The sequence below is a fragment of the Pristis pectinata genome, chromosome 30 (assembly GCF_009764475.1).
Source record: "Pristis pectinata isolate sPriPec2 chromosome 30, sPriPec2.1.pri, whole genome shotgun sequence".
Classification (NCBI taxonomy): Eukaryota; Metazoa; Chordata; class Chondrichthyes; order Rhinopristiformes; family Pristidae; genus Pristis; species Pristis pectinata.
The window spans coordinates 3,636,001-3,658,288 of record NC_067434.1 but is presented as its reverse complement, the minus strand read 5'-3'; the positions used below and the strand labels follow the sequence as shown (position 1 = coordinate 3,658,288).

The window sequence follows — 22,288 nt, the reverse complement described above, 5'->3', positions numbered from 1 at the left end:
CTTATAAAATGTCTTGGGATTCTCCTTAGTCTTACATGCCAAGGATATTTCATGGCTCCTTTGTGCCCTGTTAAGTTCTCTCCTACACACTCTATATTCCTCAAGAGACTCCCTTTCTCCCAGTTACCTATACTTGCCATCTGCCTTTTTTCCCCTGATCAATATACTACATCAACCAATGTCCCCTAATCTTGTCACCTTTACCTTTCTCCCTTGCCAGAATGTGCTGGCCCTGAACTCTTGCTAACTCTTTTACAGGCTCCCACTTGTCAGATGTTGTTTTACCCACAAGCATCCGCTAGCCACCTACTTCCCCCAGGCCCCTTCTTACCTTGCTGAAATCAGCCTTCCCTCAATTCAAGACCTCAACTTGAAGACCAACCTTATCCCTTTCCGTAACTACCTTGAAACTTGCAGAATTAAGGTCACTTTTCCCAGAGTGTTGCCCCACTGTCACTTCCACAACCTGCGCAGTCTCATTTCCGAAGGTAAGCTCAAGTACTGCCATCTCTCTAGTAATATTGTCTCAGAAAGCTTTCTTGAGTGCACTGAACAAACTCTGCCCCATCTAAGCCTCTTGCACTAAGGCAATCCTCTTCGATTTTGGGAAGGTTAAAATCCCTCACTACTACAACGCTATTGCTCCTACGCCTTTCTGTGACTAGTTTACATACCTATTCCCCTAATTCCTGCTAACTATTGGGAGTCCTACAGTATAACCACAGTGACATAATCACCCCTCTCTTATTCCTATGTTCTCATTGGTCAATCCCTCCAGGACGTCCTCTCCAAGTACTGCCATGATGTTCCAATTAGCTCAGAAAATGTCTCCTGTTCACCAACTATCACAGATCTCTAACCTCACTCCATTATGTTGCTACTTTGCTATCATTTATTATTTGTATTTTGCCCAGTTCAAGACCAGAAGCAAGTCTTTGTTGAATTCCTGACGTTAGACCCTCTATCAGAATGCTGCCTTGCCTGAGGGTTAACCACTGACCGTTTGCTCTTTTTTGAATTCCGTTCTGTTCTACTTCCTGTCAAGTTTTACAGGGGGCCGGAGAGAGTTCGGCCACGCACTTGGCGACATAATGAGCTTGGTGAGCGAGCTGTGGGGGATGGAATACGCAGAGGAAACATTGCTGAATTTGTCTAGAGTCTTGGCCGGTGACTGTCTACAGTGACTGATGAGTTCCAGCCATCATGCCACAGGAAGGAGATGTTGTCCAGGTTCACCTGGATAATTTCAAGGTTGAAAGGGTTGATTAGACTTCTTTCATATTGGAACTGGCTTGGATGAGCTAATTCAGTACTCAGTGGGGCTGTATGATTTAATTGCCACCAATCAGTCCACGTCTGGGTGTTGGGACTGTCTCGTACTCCCCACTCCATGGCAACACATTTAATGCTGAGAGGTTTGGTGGTGAGGCTGGTATGATGTGTGACACCACTCCCCAAGTTCCTGCATTGTTGGATTACGAGGAAGTTGTAATTCAGATGCATGTAGTTTGTTCAAGCTGGCTCCCAAGAATAGAATTTTTCATTGTTTGGAGATTGGTGACAACAGGGAGAAGGTGCACTCCCATTGGTTCATCAAAAATCGTACCACCTATCTGACTTCCTTGGTGTTGCAGTGACTGGTGATGGTGCCCACATGTGGCTGGGATTTGGCATCATCAGGCATCGTAGGAAGAGGGCAGAGTGCCAGTGTCCAAAGTGTGGGATCCGCATCCAAATCGGCACCAATAATTGCTTGAGTGATTTTTCTTTAACTCGATATCTTATTCTTCATTCAGTGTCCCATCTTCACCCAGCAGCTGTGGAAGGTCGGGGGAGTGGGGATGGGGAAGGAGATATGAGAGTGCTGTGGTTTCTGTAGAGAGTTGTCCACGGGACCTGGGTGACCCCACTTCCCCAACAAACTCTTCATAGGCCCCAAATAATCCTTCCAGGTGAGGCAGCACTTCACCTGTGAGTCCGAAGGTGTCATTTATTGCATCCGGCACTCCTGGTGTGGCCTCCTGTACGTCAGTGAGACCCGACGCAGATTGGGTGACTGCTTTGTCGAGCAACTTTGCTCCGTCTGCCGCAACAGCCCAGACCTCACAGTGGCCACACACTTCAGTTCCACACCCCATTCCCACACTGACACGTCTATCCACGGCCTCCTCTACTGCCACGTTGAGGCCAGGCGCAGGTTGGAGGAGCAACACCTCATGTTCTGCCTTGGGAGTCTCCAACCTGACGGCCTCAACATCAATTTCTCTAACTTCCAGTAACCCCTCCCCTTCTTTTTCTTCTCCCCCCCCCCCCCCCACTCCTTTGTCTTCCCTTATTCCTGTGGCTCCCTTCCCCTGCCTTGATGACCTGCCCATCCCCTCTCCTCCCCTCCCTTTATTCCATGGTCCACTGCCCTCTCCTACTGGATTCTTCCTTCAGCCCTTGGCCTCTTCTACCTATAACCTCTCGGGTTATTACATCTTCTCCCCCTCCCCCACCCTCTACCTTCCCCCTCTCGCCTGAACTCACCTGTCACCTGTGCTCCTCCCCCTTCCCCCACCTTCTTATTCCGGCTTCTGCCCTCTTCCTTTCCAGTCCTGATGAAGGGCCTCAGCCCGAAACATCAACTCTATTTCCCTCCATGGATGCTGCCTGACCTGCTCCAGCACCTTGTGTGTATTGCTCCGGATTCCAGCATCTGCAGAATTTCTTGTGTCTTCAGAGTTTTGGTCGGGCTCGGCCACGTGGTTTGAAAGGATGAGCTGAAGGAGCGACTGTTCCTGTTGCCTCTCTCTATTCTTCATTGTTGGTTCCACCTCCCCAGAAATCCGTGTTACAGGACCCAATGGAATTGGTTGGGACCTTGGACGACAAGGTCCGTGGCTGTGACACAGCACAGACTGTGTGTGTTGTGGTTGAGGTGCACAGGGTGGGAAGGAGAGCCTGTAGGATGTAGTGACATCATGTTAAAGTGAAGACCAAATTGATCAGAGGGAAACGTTCTGATGGTTTAATTTGGGGGTTTGAATTCAGTTTTCCACTGTGACCTTGTTTGATCTCTCTTTGTAAGGGGAACGTGGAACATAAGAGCAGTTGGGCCCTTGCTCCTGCTCTGCCATTCAATGAGGTCACGGCTGATCTTGAATCTCAATATCATTTGTTTGCACTGACTCCATATCCCATGGTTCATGATAATGAAGTTTGTTCTCACTTCAAAGGCACTCACTGGACTGTGAGCCTCCGACCCTGGTTCCAGAAGCTCTGCCAAGCAAACCACCATCCTTGTATCTTTGCTCAGGCACTTTGTGTGTTTCACTGCTCAGTCAGGTTATGGCTGTCTGTTCTCAGTGCCTTTCCTGGGGATCGCTGATGGGATTTCCTCATAATTCTTGAAATCTATCTGGAACTGGGAGATTCTGTGAAATAGTGACAGATCCATGTCCGAGCTCCATAAGTGTCCCAGCCTCGCACTTCTGTGACAAGGTCTCTGTCCAATGGCACGGGAGGGGAGGTTTGGCATTTCTGGGCCAGGTAGCAGGATTGGTGCGCCTGGTACCTATGGTATGCTTGGTGGAGGGAGAGGGGGCGCCTATGGCTCTGTGTTGGGTTGGCACAAGGGAATTTTCCTGTGGTGCATTGTGCTCACAGGTGGCGTGTGAGCTCATCACCGACTCGTTCGGTCTTTGGAAACAAAAAGTAAAAGGAATGGTCAGTTTTGGCTTTCTCTGCATTGGTTTATAGATTGGATCAACTTGGACCGCAAATATGATTGTCTGAATCTATCATTGAGGATAACTAAGTGAGCACTGAGACAGACCCAACCAAAGCTGCCTGTCTCAGATTCAGATTAGTTTATTGTTGTACACACCAGGGCGCAATGACATTCCTTGTTTGTGTGAAGCTCACAGAGTGATCAATGTACACGGTAATAATTGATACAACACGGGTGACGGGTGCAAAGCAGCAGAACGGTGCAGATTGTTGTGCAATCGGTAGTAGTGCAAAAAGAAATGCTAAAGTGATGATGATAATGGAATAACTGGGAGAGGGAGATCTAGGAGGTTGAGAACACGGCAGCACCACCGGGAAGGGGATTGAGAGAGGTGACTGGTTCAGGAGTCTGACAGCAGTGGGGAAGAAGCTGTTCCTGAGTCTGGGCGTCCGGGCTTTCAAGCTCCTGTATCTTCTCCCAGAAAGTAGGAGAAAGAAGGGAATGGCCAGGGTGGCAGGCATCCTCGACAGTACTATCAGCCTTCCTGAAGTAACTCACTGTGAAGACGGACTGGGTGGAAGGAGGTGAGGAGCCTGTGACGGACTAGGCAGTGTTCACTGCTCTCTGTAGGTTCCTTCAGTCTAGAGCAGAGCAGCTGCCTTACCAGGCTGAGATGCAACCCATCAGGATACTTTCCATAGAAGCACATCTGTAGAAGTTTTAGAGAATCCCCGTGGACAAGCTGAATCTTCCCAGATGCCTAAGGAAGTGCATATGCTGATACACTTCCTTGATCACTGCATCAGTGTGGCGGAACCGGGTGAGGTTGCTGGTGATATGGATGCTAAGGAACATGAAGCTGTTGACCATCTCTACAGCAGTGCCACTGATGAGGACAGGGTTGTGTTTCACCTCTACTGCTTTGCTGATGTTAATGGCTAGGTTGTTGTTCTGACACCATAACCCAAGGTTCATGATCTTTTTCCTGTCGCAGTGATTGAACTGATTTATTTTTTTTTAGAGTCATAGAGTAATACAGCATGGAAACAGGCCCTTCAGCCCAACTGATCCATGCTGACCATGGAGCCAACCAAGCTGGTCCCATTTACCTGCATTTGGCCCCTATCCCTCTGAACCCCTCCTATCCATGTACTTATCCGAATGTCTTCTGAATGTTGTTATTGAACCTGCTACAACCACTTCCTCTGGCAGCTCGTTCCATATACCCACCACCCTCTGTGTGAAGAAGTTGACCCTCAGGTCCCTTTTAAATCTTTCACCTCTCATCTTAAACCTGTGCCCTCTAGATTCTAGTTCCCCAACCCTGGGAAAAAGACTGTTCACATTCACCCAATCTATGCCCCCCATGATTTTACACACCTCTATGAGGTCATCCCTCAATCTCTACACTCCAAGGAATAAAGTCCTAGCCTGCCCAACCTCTCCCTGTAACTCAGGCCCTCGAGTACTGGCAGCATCCTCATTAGGCCACTTGCATTAGTAACATCTTTGAAAGTTGACCTCGTGGGTGAATCTGAGTAGGTTCTGCAGGAGGTTATTAAGGAAAAAACGAACATGGGAATCTTGTGAGAGAATGCATTGGAAATTTGTTGGAGGATGGAGGTAAAAAGAATGTCCCCGGGATCTACACTGGGTGTTGGCTTTTGATCGTATTTATCAATGATCTGGATCAAGGGTTAGCAGCAAATTCTGCAGATGGAGGAGGAGGTTATACTTTTAATTGTTTAGTTTTCAGGCTACGAGTGGTGCTGGCAAGGCCCAGCATTTATTGCAGATCCCTCACTGCACCTGAGAGGTGTTACTGAGCCACTTCCCTGAGCCGCTGCAGTCCTTCTGGTGAAGTGCTGTTGGGTAGGGAGCTGCAGGGTTTAAACCCTGTGCCGAGGCTTTGGAGAGGGTGCAGAAGAGGTTTACCAGGATGCTGCCTGGATTAGAGGGCATGAGCTATGAGGAGAGTTTGGACAAACTTGGGTTGTTTTCTCTGGAGCGGCCGAGGGGAGACTTGATAGAGGTTTATAAGATTATGAGAGGCATAGATAAGGTAGACAGCTGGGATCTTTTCCCCAGGGTTGAAATGTCTAATACCAGAGGGCATGCATTTAAGGTGGGGGGGGGGGGGAGGAGTTCAAAGGAGGTGTGTGGGGCAAGATTTTTACATCGAGAGTGGTGGGTAGCTGGAATGCGCTGCCTGGGGTGTTACGATACGATAGGGGCATTCAAAAAGTTCTTAGATAGGCACATGAATGTGAGGGAAATGGAGGGATATGGACATAGTGTAGGCAGAAGGGATTAGTTTCATTGGGCATTTTATGGCTCAGCACAACATTGTGGGCTGAGGGGCCTGTTCCTGTGCTGTACTGTTTCATGATATGTCTCCAAGTCAAGGTGGTGTGTGAAGTGAAGGGAACTGCAGGTGATGGTGTTCCCAAGTGCCTGACGCCGTGGGTTGGGGAGGTGTTGCTGAAGCTGGTAAGTGCAGTACACTTTGCGGATGGTGCACTCTGAAGTCCCGGTGTACTGGTGATGGACGAGTGAACGGTGGAGATGAAGTGGGCAGCTTTCAGCTGCACGGCGCTGAGCTTTTTAAGGGTTGTTCAAGGCAGTGGAGAGTATTCTGACACACTGACGTCATCTGTAGATGATGGAAAGGCTCGGGGGAGTTTAGAGGTGAGTCAATTGCCAGAGGAAGCAGATTAATTGAGTAAACGGAATGAAGTTTGAGTTGCAGTGAAATCACAGATGTGTACGCTCACCAAGGAGTTGAATAAAGTGAATTTAATTCCCATTGAACTTGAGCAAGCTGTGCGTGGATGAAACGAGGCAACCCTTTTACCCATGAATATGCACAGCATCAACGCTGCAACCTGCTGACAGGTCCATGGGCACAAGCTTCATATCATCGTGAATGACACAGTGACGAGCTGAGGTGTGACTGGAAAGAGGAGGGTTCTGTCTGATGCTGTACGGTTCTCACTGAACCCAGCAGGAGCAGGTAGATTTACTGAGGGAAGAAGACAGAATCTGCCACCTTCCATACTTCCTCTGACTGCTTACACTGGGGCAGGACCTCCTAGCTAGTTCAGCAGCTGCACCCCTTGCCACTGCAACCGTTACTGAAGCCCACGTGGCCAGTCCGAGCAGTGAAATGGAACTTGCTGAGCAGTCAGATCTGACGGGAACTTTATTCCAAATGCACCTTTAATGCAGCCTTTTGGATAGTGGATCAGGGGCTGGGAAATGGGTGGGAGCACTTTGTTGTTGTGTGTGTTTTTTCTCTGACTACTGCAAGTCTTTGGGGACTTCTGAAGATTGTCAAGGGTTTGCAGTCAGTGCATTTAGTGGCAGGGATTTGCCCAGTGAAGGTCACATACTGTAAATACTTCTGGTATGTGACTTCACCAGAGGCCACACTTCTTCCCCCGAATCATTTCCCAACAGCATGAAATTGTATTTATCATACAGAGAACCATCTTAATGTGCTTCACACAGGAGGCCACAAAACAATATCTGGCACTGACCCAGATAAGGAATATTAGTCAGCAAAGGCTTGGTCAGAGAGGTCATGTTAAGGAGCATCTTAAAGGAGAAAAGAGGTACAGAGACAGAGATACTTAGGGTGGGAATCCCAGATCCATGAGTCTTGGCAGTAGAGGTATAAGCAACACACGAGGGTAGTTTGGAATCAGGTTGTGAAGGAGCCCAGCATTGGAGGAATGGAATTATCCAGAATGTAGAGTTGGTAGAAGTTACAGGGGTTTGGAGGGATTTGAAACCAGGTTTGATAATTTTGTAATTGGAAATGAAAAAACTGCAGATGCTGGAATTGTGAAATAGAAAGTGCTGGAAACTCAGCAGGTCAGGCAGCATCTGTGGGAAGAGATAGAGGTAATGACCTTTCAGCAAATTAGTAATGTTGTCACTGCTTCAGTAGGAACCCATGCATGTCATGAGCATGGGAGGTAGAGTAAATGACCCTTGTGGGAGTCAGGACAGAGCTCCGCAATAGCCAAGGTCCAGGGTTAACAAGCAGAGATGAGCATTTCAACAAGAAATAAGCTGAGGCAGGCAGGGTATTGCGTGATGTGATGGAGTTGGGAATAGTGTAGGGATGTGGTTGGCAGCTGATTTCAGAGTCAAACAGGATGCCAAGGTCATGAACAATCTGATTCAGCTTTGGAAGTTGCCCAGGAGACGCGTGGACTTGGAGGCTGGGTAACTGAGTCTGTGGCAGAGATTTTCTTTGTTGCCAGTTTTAAAGAATAAAAAGTAAAATACATAGTCAACAGATGGTCTTGGTGTCTTCCTCTTTGAAATGTTTTAAGTTTCATTGTGTGTTAGCTTTTGCTTCTAGTTGGACATTCTAACTGTCCCTTGGTCCTATCTGTATGGAGGCGCTTCAGTCTTTTCAATGTGTCGGCATGTGAGAGAGTTGCTTGGAATCCCTGCTGTGTGCTGTTATTTGCATTATAATATCTGATAGTTGACAATCTTTTTGGAACCAGTTCCTATCCTCAAACATTCACCAAGTAACAAAGGCTTCAGATATTTTTGAAAGATTTGCAACAGTAAAAATATAATTGCCAAGTCTACACTGGCTTTGAATCAGACCAACCCTTCCTCATTAATCATTTATAACGATGGGCTCCAAGCCAACATTTTGCAACCTCACGCTGGCTGTGTGGGATGGTTTGAGTTGAGTGTGGTTTGATCTAGAGCCACATCTTGTAAAAAAAATCCCATAAACCACCATGTTTGTCACATGCACACTACTTTCTGCCCACAGCTTTGAGTAAAAACCTCCAGGGTCGATGAAATTGGCATTCAGTCAATCGCTCAATGTGCAAAATGCATGGACTCCCCAGTTCATCTGAGGGAATGTTCAGCCCCGATACAGGGAGTCCATATACTGGTTAGTTCACCAATCTCTCATCCTCCTGACCGGTCCTCACAGCTGAAGCTTGGAGGGAAAATATCTTCCGTTAGAACCACATAATGCTGGATCTCACAGGGTCTGCGCTTGTGGGAGGAGAGTGGGATTACATAACAATATCAGAAGATAAGAGGTGCAAGCAAGAAGAGGCCATTTGGTCCCTCATGCCTTCTCTGAGATTCAGTCTGATCCTGGCTGATTCTTCACTTCAGCATCACCTTCACACACTAACCCCTTCTCACTTGGTTCCATAAATATCCAAAGATACCTCAGGCTTGGCCATGAATATACTTGGAGATTGAGCCTGAGTAGAGAATTCCAAAGGCCTCTGCCTTTTAGGTGAAGAAGTTTCTTCTCAATTGTCCTGAATTATTCAACCCTTTATTTTGAGACTGAGTGCTGGTTTAAGACACCCAGCCTGGGGCAATGTTATCCCTGCATCTAACCTCTGTCCCCTGTCAGAATTCTGTATGTTTCTAAGATCACTTCTTGTTCTTCTGAGCTCTAGAGAATATCGACTCCTTGTGCTCAACCTGAATGTGGCAAATCAAAGTGGACACCCTTGAGCCCACGTCTTCTCCCACTCACTGAGCCTCAGGGATTTGGGGAAACATTTTTTTCATGACAGAGGATGGTTAGAATCTGGAACAGCTACTTCCCTTCAACCATTCGGTTCTTGAACCAACCGGCACAATTCCAAAGACATATGGGTTAGTGGGTTAACATGGGTGTAACTGGGTGGCGTGGGCTCATTGGGCCAGAAGGGCCTGTTACTGTGCTGTATAAATAAAGTTTTGAAAGTTCCAATCTCTAGGGTTTAGCGACAACTATGACTTTGATCACTTTGCACTAAAATGGACTTTTTTTGTTCTAACTGTGTTCTTTCTTGTAAAAATTGTGTTTAATTCATGTTTTTCTTGTGAATGCTGCTTATCTGATGCCTGTGATACTGCTGCAAGTAAATTTTTCATTGTACCGGTGGATATGACAATAAGCTCGACTTTGGGTGGTGGAGGCAGGTGCTTACACAACATTTAAGTGTGCAGATACGCACTTGGAACACCGTGGCTGAGTGGTGAGAAATGGGATTAGTTTCGAGCGGTACTTGATATGTGGCATGCAGTGGGGCCTGTTTCCCTGCTGTCTGACTGTAACCCTCTATATCCCCCAAAACATCACTGAAACCTTCTGACAGCACAGACTGGCACCAAGCTTTGTATCATTGAGCTTCCTTATATTATCACCACACTAGGTCTCATTGCTACAGTAAACAGCTGAACCCCAGCACCCACCAGTCACAGCCTCCCAACACAAAAATGACCTCTTTATTCCTACTCCGGTTTCTGTCTGTTAACTTCCCGTGAGTCCACGTCAGTACATTGTCCCCAGTCCTGTGTGGGCTGATTTTGTTTAATGATCTCATTTAGCAACTTACTGAGGGCCTGCTGAAAGTCTGAATACACCTCACACCCTGGTTCAACCTCATCTGTTCCACCAGCTGCAACCTCAAAACAAAACCTATTGGATGTGGCAAACATGCTTTCCTGTTCATAAGTCCATAGTGAAGTTGCATGATCTTATTTTCTTTTCTAATTGTGCTGTTACTATTAACTTCATCATAGATTCTCGCATTGTTCCTACTCCTGATGTCAGACTAACTGTTCTATAGTCCTGTGTATACTCTCCCTCTCCTTTCTTATATCGTGGAGTTACCTTCCCACCATCCATTCTGTGGGAACAGTTCTTCAATCTCATGAATTTTGGAAGGTGATATCCACGGTCTCCATAGCCGCCTCCTTCAAAATCCCAGGATGTAGGTCATCGGGTCCTGGGGACTTATCACTGTACAGTTCCTTTAATTACTCACTGTACATTTTTGTTACTAATACTAATTTCTTTGATCCCCTTATTCATTCCAGACCTATTGTGTCCTCTGTTTCCAGGGGGCTGTTCAGTGTCTTCTATGAATAGAGCCATAGAGTCAAACCGCATGGAAGCAGGCCCTTCGGCCCAACTGGTCCATGCTGACCAAGGTTCCCATCTAAGCCAGTCCCATTTGGCTGCGTTTGGCCCATATCCCTCCAAACCTTTCCTGTCCACGTTGGTACAAAATGTTTGTTTAATTTCCCTGCTATTTTCTTATTCTTGTCTTAGTCTGCAGGTGACCCACAACAACCTCTGCTAATCTCTTCCTTTTTACTTGCCTGTAGAAGCTTTAACTTTCTGTTTGTTTCCTGCTGGCTTGTTCTTGCATTTTGCTTTCTCTTCCTCAATTTCTTAGTCCTGCTTTGCTGGATTCTGAAATGTTCCCAATCATCAGGCTTGCTGCTCTGTTGACGACATTCGAACCTTTTTCCTTTCTTCTAATGCCAGCTTTAACTTCTCGTGTCAGCCACGACTGGACCACTCCTCCCGTTATCTCTTATAGGAAAATACATTTGCTATAAACTGTGTTAATTTAGAACCATAGAACAATACAGCACAATACAGGCCCTTCAGTCCACCATGTTGTGCCGACCTTCAAACCACTCCTAAGACTATCTAAATTGTTTTGTGTATGACCTTTTAATGTAGTTTCGCAATCTATCATGGCCAACTCGCACCTCACAGTTGTCATTGTTTAATTTAAGACCCTGGTTTCAAATTGAATCAAATCACTTTCAATCTTTCTATAAAATTCTATCATGTTGTGATTGTTGTTCCCTAAGTTTGTTAATTAAGTCTTTCTCATTGCACAATACTAGATCTAAAGTAACTTGTTCCTCGATGGTTCTTCAATGCACTAATTTAGAAACTCACCTTTTGCATACTGCATGAAGTGGGCCTTCACCCCATTATGACTGATCTGGATTACCTAGTCTGTTACCCACATAAAGTCCTTGACTATTGTATTACCCTGGTTACATGTGCCTCTACTTTCTTGATCTATGATGCTGTATGCTCTACGTTCCCACCAATGTTAGGCGGTGTATAGACTATTCCCACTATCCTAACCATTGCTGTTTCTTAGCCTCACCTAGACTGATTCCACATCCTGATTTTCCAAGCTAAGATCCTTTCTTTCCATTGTGGAAATGGAGTAGGACTGGCAATGATGGAACGGAATGCTTCCTTGCTGATCCTGGCAAGTGCACCATATCCTCTTGTAAAGGAGTAGGTCAGCCCTGCCTGTAATGGGAAGACTTGAGTTGATCAGGGATAGCCAGTCTTCCCTGAGTAGTTTACTGGAGTCTCCCGGGTAATAGCAATGTGTTGGTAACACAAGTGCAAGGTATGTTGTGGGTGTAGATCTTTAAAAGGCATTTAATGAGATGCCATGTAGGAGAATAGTAGGAAAAAGTGGAGGCACGTAGGGATGTGTCTGGTTGGATAAAAAAGTGAAGGGTGTCTACCAGATCTCTGCCAGTTGTGGTAGAAGTTTGTACTCTATGATCAACTTCTAAAACTTTAAAGCACAGTGACTGGCCCTTCCGGCCCAACGAGCCTGCGCCACCCAATTACACCCATGTTAACCTACTAACCTGTACTTCTTTGGAATGTGGGAGGAAACCTGAGCACCCGGAGGAAACCCACGCAGACACGGGGAGAACGTACAAACTCCCTACAGACTGCGGTGGGAATTGAACCCATGTCGCTGGCGCTGTAATAGCGTTACGCTAACCGCTGCACTACTGTCACTGAAACATATTTGGATGACGGTGGTGTCCTTTTAACGTAACGAGCGTGCCGGTGTGCCTGTTGATTGGTGTATTCATGAGTGATTGAAAGTCAAAAAAAGCTCCGGGTGCTGGAAATCCGAAATAAAAAATGCTGGGTACACTCAGATGTGACGATGGGTCTTCAACCTGAAATGTTAACAGTTTCCCTTTCTACAGACACTGCCTGACCTGGTGAATGTTTTCAGCATTTTCTGTTTTTATTTAAACCCTTCTAGTGCAGCAGACTGCTCTCAAAGGCTTGTAACTGAATGTCCACCTGGTGAAGGGCCTCACTCATCAAACACTGCTCTCTGCAATCTTGCTTTCGTGGAGTTGACTTTAAACATTGGTGTTTTTGTACTAATGGCTCGGTATGTTTGCAGTCATAGTCCTGATGCAATTAACTTTCATTTTGAGAGTGATAAATTTGGAGTCATAGAGTTATACAGAATGGAAACAGGCCCTTCGGCCCAACTCGTTCCTGCCAACCGAGGTGCCTACCTGAGCTAGTCGCATTGGCCCATATCCCTCTAAATCTTTCCTGTCCACACACCTGTCTAACTTGTGGCTTAAACTCAGACTCTGATTTAAATAATCAACACTTAAGGATGGAGCCAGTGTCCCTGTGCTCTGCAGGTTTACTGTGGAACACATTGCTGTGGTTCCCACAACAGGAGGGAAGGTGGGGGAGGTTTTAGGAAGGAAAGGGGGAAGTGAGGAGCAAGGATGAGGAAAGTGAGTGAGAAGCAGGGAAGTGAAAAGAGGGAATGGGGGTGGGAGAGAGGAAAGGTGGGAGGAGGGTGGGAGGGAGGGGAAATGTGTAAGTGGTGGGGCAAGGAGACCAGAAGAGGAAATGAGGGAAAAGCGATGTTGGGCTGGGAAAAGAGGGAAGAGTTTCTGCTCAATTCATCCAGGTGTAAGAATTCCAGCCCCAACCTTCCTGTACGGCACCAAAGTCCACCCTTCCTCACGTCGATTGAAGGCTGTTGAACCACACCCAGCATTGGAGCTAGACCCAGTGTTGTCCTTGTACCTCTAGGTCTGTCCCAGAGCATTACCCTGATTCAGTAGCTGTGGATTTAATTTTTTTTCCAAAAGCTCAGCTGTGATCAGACAGGGGGAGAGACTTGGTTACTGGATTCTGTGTCAGCCTTAGAAGGAGTGCCTGGCTCTGTTCCCACAACGCTGCAAACTTCTCCCTTGGGGCACTGATCCTATTCCATTATGAAAATTACAATGAAGGCTCTTTCTCCACCCGAGAGGAAGTGCATTCCAGGTCCTAACAAGTCACTCCTCGTCACCCCTTTGGTGTTTTTGTCAATCACCTTAAAACCACACCTTCTGCTCACTGAGTGTTTATCTCTATTTATTCTACACAAACCCGTCACCATTTTGACCACCTTTAAATCTCTCTGTGGCTCCTCTGCTGTAAGACTCTTCCCGACTTCTTTAATCTCGCCACAGGTTAAATTCCCTTCCAGTCCCTTGGAAGCTTTGAGACCCCAAAGTGTGATGATCAGACGGGACGTGTTTCCCCAGCTAGAGCTTGCCCTGCGACTTGTGTAGCGAAGTGTCCTGGATGTCTTTCATGACCTCCTCAACTCATTTTGCTACTTTCCAAGATTTGCGTTTCTACAGACCCACTGCTCTTCCTGCTTCTCTTGTAAAATTGCAGGGTTTATCTTCACTCAGACTCTCCTCATTCTGCTTACAGTGTTCCACTTCACACCTTCTGCATGAAACTTCACCTGCCCCATGTTTGTCCTTGAGTATGTGTTTGCCACGATTTTGAGTCTGATTATAATCCACATACCCACATGAAGTCTGGTCCAAATGGTTAAAGCCCATGGGGATCCAGGGTCCATTGACAAATTGGATCCAAAGTTGGCTTGGTAATAGGAGGCAGAGGGTGATGGTGGAGGGTTATTTATGCTATTGAAGCCCGTCTCCGGTGGTGTACTGCAGGGATTGGTGCTGGGTTCTTACTGTAATGTAAATTAATGATCTGGATGTGACTTGTCAAGAGGTATGATTAGCAAGTTCACAGATGACGTGAAAACTAGTGATGTTACTGATACTGAGGCAGGAAGTCCGGCTACAAACTGATAATGATGGGTTGGTAACATGGTCAGAACAAAGGAAGGTGGATTTAAATCCTGAAAAATGTGAAGTGATGCATTTGGGAGGACCAATAAGGCTAGAATATATAGAATGAATGCTTGGACCCTAGGAAGTACTGAGGAACGGAGGGAACTTGATACGTGTGTCCAAGGATCCCTGAAAGCAGCAACACAGGTAGATAAGGGGAATGAAAATCTTTAAAAAACTGCAAATGCTGGAAATCTGAAGTTAAAACAGAAAATGCTAGAAATACATAGCAGGTCAGGCAGCATCCGTAGAAAGAGAAACAGGATTAATGTTTCAGTTCAGAAACCATTTGGGGTAGTTAAGGTGGTTGGGAAGACGCATGGAGTACTTGATTTCATTAGCTGGGACACACATTATGGAGCAGGGAGGTTATGGTATGTTTTCCACAACTGGAGTTACTGAGTACGGATCTGGTTTCCACACTGTGGGAACGACGTGACAGCACTGGAGAGGGTGCAGAGGAGATTCATCAGGATGTTGCCCGGGATAGAGCGTGTCAGTTATGAGGAGAGGCTGGGTCTGTTTCCCTTGGAGGGAGGAGGCTGAGGGGTGACCTGACACAGGTGGATAAAATAATGATGGGGTAAATAGGGTAGTTAGTGAGAAACATTTCCTGTTAGCAGAGCTGTCTATATCCAGAGGTTTAAGGTAAGGGGTAGGAGATTTAGTTGGGATTTGAGCAGGAATTTTTCACCCAGATGGTGGTTGGAATCTGGAACACAGGGTCGGAAGGGGTGGTGGAGGCAGAGGCTCTCACATCACTCACTTGAATCACTTGTGCTGCAAAGTGGGTTTCGTGTAGATCTGTACTTGGTAGCCTGACTCCATGTTGTCTGATCCTATGGTCTTATAGCCCAGCATAGAAATCATCATCTTCCTGGGATGGAGGATGACTTGCTTCTACTCTGGTTCCAAGTCTAGGTCCAATGGCAAGGAGATTTTCGACTGTCAGCGACCAGGCTGTGCTGAACAGAACTACATGCCCCCACAGACACACTCTGACCATACACTCACCAGTTTACAGACAGCATCTGTGGGGGGAAAGGAACTGTCGACCTTTTGGGTTGAGACCCTGCATCAGGACTGAAGAAGTACTGAATCTCTCTCAGCATGAGTCAGACTTGGTCTGTACAGAAAACGAACAGAACCGTCAACCAGAGGTAACAGTTCCACTGGCACGGTCCAGGATCCTGATACCCAAAATAGAAGCCAGGAGAATTACACCAGAGGATACCACACGGTGTAGAGAAATGCCCACTGAGAGCCAGATTAGCCATATACTGAATTAGCATCATCAAAGGTAACACCGCGCCAAGGAATCGGGTTCAATCCTTACTCTGGCTGAGTTAACCTGTGAATGCACGGGTGTCCCTGGGTTCTGTGGTTTGTGGAGTGGAGGGGTTACAGTTTCCAAAAGAGAGCTAAAGAGGGGAGTGAGCTTGTAAATCCAAAGACTATATGAAGATTGGATGGGACAGATTAGATGATAAGGAGCACAAATACTGACCTTTAGGGAGGCATTTGTAGAAATAGGGTGAGAAAGGGAGATGATAATGGGATGCAACACACACAAAATGCTGGAGGAACTCAGCAGGTCAGGCAGCATCTGTGGAGGGAAATAAACAGTTGATGTTTTGGGCAGAGACCCTTCATCAGGACTGGAAAGGAAGAGGGGAGAAGCCGGAATAAGGAGGTCGAGGGAAGGGGAGGAGCACAGGCTGGCAGGTGACAGGTGAGTCCAGGTGAGGGGGAAGGTAGGTGGGTGGGGGAAGGGGGAGATGTAAGAAGCTGAGAGGTGATAGGTAGAAGAGGCAAAGGGCTGAAGAAGAAGGAATGCGGTAGGAGGGGGCAGTGAACCATGGAATAAAGGGAGGGAGGTGGGGAATGGATGGGCAGGTCAAGAGGGTGGGAGAGGGGAAAGAAAGGGGGAGGGGCCACAGGAATGAGGGAAGACAAGGGGGGGGAGGGAGGAAAAAAGGGGATAGAAGAGGAGAGGTGCCAGAAGTTAAAGAAATCGATGTTGAGGCCGTCAGGTTGGAGACTCCCAAGGCGGAACATGTGTTGTTCCTACAACCTACATCTGGCCTCAACGTGGCAGTAGAGGAGGCTGTAGACAGACATGTCAGTGTGGGAATGGGATGTGGAATTGAAGTGGCTGGCCACTGGGAGATCCTTGCATTTGTGGCAGACAGAGCGAAGGTGCTCGACGAAACGATAATGAGATGCTGTGAGTGAGCAGTTTGGAGAATTCAGTCTTCGTTCCAGGAGATTGAAAAGTGCCCAGATAGAAGAGACATTGTTTGTTTAGTTTGTGCTGGGTCTCACTGTGGCAGCGGAGGAGGTAGCAGGCAGATTAACGTGGTGTGGATGTAGAAGTCCACTCAGAAAGAGATGATGACTACTGAGAGAGCACTAGGACCACAGCTTCCCATAGGACCTGACTTGTTCTCACACAACTAAGGGGCCTCATAATTATAGACTAAGATCCCATTCTTCAGAAGGTTGGAAGGCTCGAGAGACACAAGTTACTGCAGGAGATCGAATATGCAGAAACTAGTTTGTGACAATGGAACAGAGTTCACAGAGAGATAGGGGGAGGGAAAAGCTCAGGCCTTGCCATATTGTCAGCTGGGTGAGATCTCAAGACTGATGTGAAAGCACCCTTTGAGACACTGACTGGTAGAACAGACAAGAAACTTTCCTTCACAAGACCTGAGGAATGAAGGCACATTTATAAAACCATGAGGGGCATAGATAAGGTGGATGGTCACAGGGTCGGGGAGTCTAAAACTAGAGGGCACAGGTTTAAGGTGAGAGGGGAAAGACTTAATAGAAACCTGAGGGGCAACTTTTTCACACAAAGAGTGGTGGGTGTGTGGAACAAGCTGTCAGGAAGTGGTAGAGGTGGGTACAATTACAACACTTTAAAGGTATTTGCATATACATGGTTGGGAAAGCTTCAGAGGGCTGTGGGCCAAGTGCAGGCAAATGGGACCAGCTCAGGTGGGCATTTTGGTCAGCATGGACCAGTTAGGCTGAAGGGCCTGTTTCCGTGCTGTATAACTCTATGACGCCATAGCATTTCTTCCTGCTCTCCAGTTCACAACTCAGAATCAGGTTTATTATCACTAACGTACGTTGTAAAATGTGTTGTTTTGCGGCGGCAGTACAGTGCAAGACATAAAAATTACTACAAGTTACAAAATAAATAAATAGTGTAAAAGAGGAATAACGAGGCAGTGTTCGTGGGTTCATGGATCGTTCAGAAATCTGATGGCGGAGGGGAAGGAGCTTTGAATCATTGAGTGTGGGTCTGCAGGCTCCTGTACCTCCTCCCCAATGGTAGTAACTTGAAGAGGGCATGTCTCGGATGGTGAGGGTCAGTGATGGATGCCACCTTCTTGAGGCACCGCTTCTTGACAATGTCTTCGATGGCAAGGAGGGTTGTGTCCGTGATGGAGCTGGCTGAGTCTACAACCCTCTGCAGTCGCCTTTGATCCTGTGCATTGGAGCCTCTGTATCAGGCGGTGATGCAACCAGTCAGAATGCTCTCCACCGTACATCTGTAGAAATTTGCAAGAGTCTTTGGTGACGTACCAAATCTCCTCAAACTCCTAATGAAGTAGAGCTGCCTCCATGCCCTCTTCGTGATTGCTTCAGTGTGTTGGGCTCAGGATAGACCTTCTGTTACAGACTCAGTGAATGTCCCTTTAAGATAGAGTGTGTGTGTATGTGGCATGCTTACGTCAATAGAAGATAAAGGACGTAATGACGTTGTTGAAGAGGTCAGTCGAAGGAAGAGAGAAAGAGAGAGAAGGGAGAGAGACACCAGCCTGCTAGTTTCTCTATTGATGGATGAGAAACAATAACTGTGTCTACCACTGAAATCCATGTATGGAAATTGGAAGTAATCCGGTGGAGTTCACTTTGTTGCTGACCTGTAGAAGGAAACAGGTGGACGGCCATGATTCGAATACTTTTCGGGGTGAGGAAGTCACTACCGAGTAAACACTGAAGTGTCATTTGGGTTCCATCGTGGAACATTTGGATTTCGTGATTACTCTCTCTATGTTCTCTACATCTACGTCTTATCTTCAGACAATGGTGGTTGTTGAAGAAGCCTTTGCTCATGTTTCACCTTATGGCTTGCGGAACTGAACTTATGAACCATTCCTGGACTTGGAGTTTGGGACTTTGCCACACACACACGAAGAGTTTAGTTTTTGGGGTTAATGTTCAAGGTTTAACATTTTTAATTCTAACATTCTAACATTTTTACTTTTATTTTTCGTATTATCATAAGTAGTGATTAATAAAATAGTTTTAACACTCAGTGTGTTTCGTTTGTTGCTGGTTCGTAACACTTCCGAGATGTTGACGCCCACACTCTTTTGCTCTCATTCTCTCTCTCTAACTGCTTCCATTCACTCATTGACCATTCACAACCTTGTTTACAGCTTATTTTTTTTAGTTTTTAAATTTTTTAAAAATTTTATTTACAGCATGGTAACAGGCCCTTCCGGCCCAACGAGTCCACGCCGCCCATTTTAAACCCATATTAACCTACCCGTACATCTTTGCAATGTGGGAGGAAACCGGAGCACCCGGAGGAAACTCACGCAGACATGGGAGAACATACAAACTCCTTACAGACAGCGACGGGAATCAAACCCCGATCGCTGACGCTGTAATAGTGTCGCGCTAACCGCTACGCTACCATGCCGCCCATGGTTACCCTGGTTTTACCCCAACAGAGGCAGCACCCTCCCTGCAGCCTTACACAACTACTTTTCAGTTCTGACCAAGGACCTCCAACCTGAAACGTTGATTCTGTTTCCGTTCCTACAGGTGTGACCCAACCTGCTGAGTATTTCCACCATTATCTGTTCTTGTACCTTGGGGCTGTGATAGAGTAGTCAGGTATATTGTCTCTGGGGTCTGATTCTGTGCATACAACTGTGTCGTGCTGTTGGTGGACAGCAACTCTGGGGCAGCTTTGCCAGTTTAGACACTGGAGCCAGTGGGCTTGGGCCATGTTGCTGGGTCTGAATCTGGTGCCAGAGTCAATGTCAGGTGATCTGTCTGGTTTCCTCCTCATGCTTCAATATCTGGGTATAACTGAATGGTTTGCTGGGCATTTTCTGAGAAGTCACACATCGGTCAGGCCAGGTGAGAGCATCAGATTTCCTGCTGTAAGGGGGAGGGGGTGCTTTAGGATCATCCACTTCTCCAATAGTTTTCAAAAAGAAATCTCGATATTTAATTAACTGAAGGTAAGTTTCCGCCTGCCATAGTTGGTTTTTGAACTGAGGATCACCAGTCCAGTGACTTAACCACCAGACACCGCTCCCTAAGCCTGCATCTGATTTTTTGAAAATGGACCTCGTTGATTTAGAGGAAATGAAAGTCTCTGTTCCATACCACCCTCGCATTCTCCCGGTTATCCTTGTGCAGTTCAGTGTGCGGAAAGATCCATTCATTGATACTTTTGTTGTGTTTTACCAGTGGCGTTCTGGGGAGATATTGCTCTGGATGAAGAGGATCTGAAATATTTTCATAGTGATGGAAGCTCAGATTTAATGGGACAGGAAACTGACAGAACAGGACACACATCTGGTAAGTGTTGCTAAACTGAGATTGTAGTGATGCTAGATATGGACAAATGGCCACAAGTAAGGTCATTGTGAAGGGACAAGGATAATACAGCCCAATAAAATGGGAAACTTTTTGTTCTATGATGCCTTATTTAAACAGGGATAAGACATCAGTCAAAACTGAAGAGAAAATGATAACAACAATGAAAAATAGAAGTTAACAGAATCATTCAAGAATTGTAAAGTGTTTTGACCACCTGTCGGCAGGAAGAGGGTTGTTAGAGGGAAGAAGCTGAAGAATTGGAGATAGGGATAGAATCTGAGTGGTGGGAAGTGTCATGGAATTGTACAGCACAGAAACAGACCCTTCAGCCCATCACATCCGTGCCGGCTTTTTTGCCCATCTACACTAATTCTATTTGCTTGTACTATGCCTGTGTCCTTCGAGACCTTGCCTATTCGAGTGCCTGTTTACATTCCCCTTAAACGTAGTGATTGTATCTGGTTCCACCACCTCCTCTGGCAGTGAGTTCCAAATATTAAACCACTCTGCGTAAAAATAATTTCCCCTCAGACCCCCCTTAAAGAGACAGGTGAGAAGTCTCACAGCTCTCATCTCTGTAACCAATCCTGTACCCTGTAAATGTCACCAAATTGTATTCAGCTCTGGGGAAGTGGTGTCGGGATTCACAGAAGATCCCAGGTTGGTTCAAGGGAGCTATTGTTAATTCTGTGAAGACCAGAGGAATACTGATAGTATAGAGCAATAGGCTTAAAAGACAGCAGATGAAATTTGCAGCAATTCTGGTGTGAGAGGGTGTGTTTTGGTAAAATAGATACAAGTGACATTTATAGAACATAGAACAATTACAGCACAATTCAGGCCCTTCGGCCCACAAAGCTGTGCCGAACATGTCCTTACCCTAGAAATTACTAGGCTTACCAATAGCCCTCTATTTTACTCAGCTCCATGTACCTATCTAACCGCCTCCACCACCGTTTCTGGCAGCCCATTCCACACACTCACCACTCTCTGAGTAAAAAACTTACCCCTGACATCTCCTCTATATCTACTCCCCAGCACCTTAAACGTATGTCCTCTTGTGGCCACCAGTTCAGCCCTGGGGAAAAGCCTCTGACTATCTACCCTATCAATACCTCTCATCATCTTATACACCTCTATCAGGTCCCCCCTCATCCTCCGTCTCTCCAAGGAGGAAAGGCTGAGTTCCCTCAACCTGCTTTCATAAGGCATGCTCTGCATTCCAGGCAGCATCCTTGTAAATCTCCTCTGCACCCTCTCTATGGCTTCTACATCCTTCCTGTAGTGAGGTGACCAGAACTGAGGAAAATACTCCAAGTGGGGTCTGACCAGGGACCTATACAGCTGCAACAATACCTCTCGGCTCCTAAATTCAATTCCCCGATTGATGAAGGACAATACACCATATGCCTTCTTAACCACAGAGTCAACCTGCGCAGCCGCTTTGAGCATCTTATGGACTCGGACCCCAAGATCCCTCTGATCCTCCACACTGCCAAGAGTCCTACCATTAATACTATATTCCGCCAACATATTTGACCTACCAAAATGAACCACTTCACACTTATCTGGGTTGAACTGCATCTGCCACTTCTCAGCCCAACTCTGCATCCTATCTATGTCCCTCTGTAACCTCTGACAGCCCTCCAAACTATCCACAACACCCTCGACCTTCGTGTCATCCGCAAACTTACTAACCCACCCCTCCACTACCTCATCCAGGTCGTTTGAGTGGCAGTGGGCTTCAGTTGCACCATAAGTGGCTGAGGTAGAGCATATATCAGTGGTATTGGAGGGACTGTGGTTGAAGGAAAAGATCAAGGGATCTGGGAAGAGGATCAGCCAGAGGTGTGTCAGTGGGCAGCACCTTGGTGATCATCAGGAGGCTGTGACCAGTCCTATTCCTGGAACACTTAGTCTTGGCCAAGTTCAGTCCAGCACTGTGGCAGCTGTGTTAATAACAACAGAGATTCCAAGGAAAATCAGGCAGTTTTCCCTGGAATTGTGTGGAATCTCCTGGACTATGTTTATCTCTGAATCAGCATCATTTGGAAGCCTAGTCACCTGTTCATTACATCACTGGGTGGAAGTTCACTGCTGTTTTACATCAGAAGATCAACAGAACTTTAAAAGCAACTTCAC

At 46.5% G+C, this 22,288-nt stretch overlaps 1 protein-coding gene across 1 annotated transcript in view; it reads left to right on the top strand.

Moving 5' to 3' along the window:
* The window catches only part of LOC127584610 (tolloid-like protein 2), a 124,231-nt gene that overhangs the window by 29,254 nt on the left and 72,689 nt on the right, over positions 1-22,288 (top strand). Inside the window, exon 2 of the mRNA XM_052041400.1 lies at positions 20,015-20,125. Within this exon, the coding sequence (XP_051897360.1) occupies positions 20,015-20,125 (111 nt within the window). The remainder of the gene's footprint in view (positions 1-20,014; positions 20,126-22,288) is intronic.